Source organism: Penaeus monodon, chromosome 31, assembly GCF_015228065.2.
Source record: "Penaeus monodon isolate SGIC_2016 chromosome 31, NSTDA_Pmon_1, whole genome shotgun sequence".
In the NCBI taxonomy this organism is placed as follows: domain Eukaryota; kingdom Metazoa; phylum Arthropoda; class Malacostraca; order Decapoda; family Penaeidae; genus Penaeus; species Penaeus monodon.
The window spans coordinates 509,213-509,905 of record NC_051416.1 but is presented as its reverse complement, the minus strand read 5'-3'; the positions used below and the strand labels follow the sequence as shown (position 1 = coordinate 509,905).

Here is a 693-nt window from a genome sequence, read left to right as displayed (position 1 = left end):
GAAAAGGGAAGATGAAGGAAAGGAGGAGTAGGAGTGGGCGAAGGAGGCGGGGCGGAGTAGGAGGTGGGGAAATCGGGGCGCCTTATAGATTTAGCTCTTTGTGTTTATTTGTTTCATAGTACTGCCAAGAAAGGGGGGGGGTCCGTCTGATCCCTTAACACGTAGGCGATTGCGAATATTCTCTACCTTTTCTTTTCCACTGAATTCTTCTCATTTTTCTTTTCTTTTCTTTTTCTGCTTAGTTTTTTATTGTTTTAGGGTTGCTTTATTGTATTTTATGTTGTATTTACTTTGGTTTTTATTGTTTCTTCACGCTTTCTTAACCTTTTTTTCTATTTGTTTACATTTTCAGACTTTCTCTGAAAAGCTTTTTGTTTTGTTCTTCCCCTATTTCTTAAACACATTCTCTTTCTTATTTCTTTCTAATCTTTCACTATATTCAGTCATTGTAGATAAGGAGAAAGCGTGCCATTGAATGCAATCTTAGGATAAGGAGGCAGCGCGCGGCAGGATATGCTTTTCTCATGTTTTTCTTCTTTTTCTTCCTTACAGTCAAAGAGTTCCTCGAGAAGGCGAAAGAAGACTTCGAAGAAAAATGGAAAACTCCTACAAAGGTAAGAGCGACGTCTTGATTTTTCCCTATTTTCCTTTTCATGAAAAGGAAGAGGATTCGATAGAATGGATAGTAAGATA

The 693-nt window shown here is 37.8% G+C and overlaps 1 protein-coding gene across 1 annotated transcript in view; it reads left to right on the top strand.

The window, feature by feature from the left end:
* Positions 1–552: 552 nt before the first annotated feature.
* Positions 553–693, top strand: part of LOC119592871 (cAMP-dependent protein kinase catalytic subunit 1) — a gene marked incomplete at its 5' end in the record, with an annotated part of 28,100 nt that continues 27,959 nt past the window's right edge. Inside the window, 1 exon segment of the mRNA XM_037941765.1 lies at positions 553–614. Within this exon segment, the coding sequence (XP_037797693.1) occupies positions 553–614 (62 nt within the window).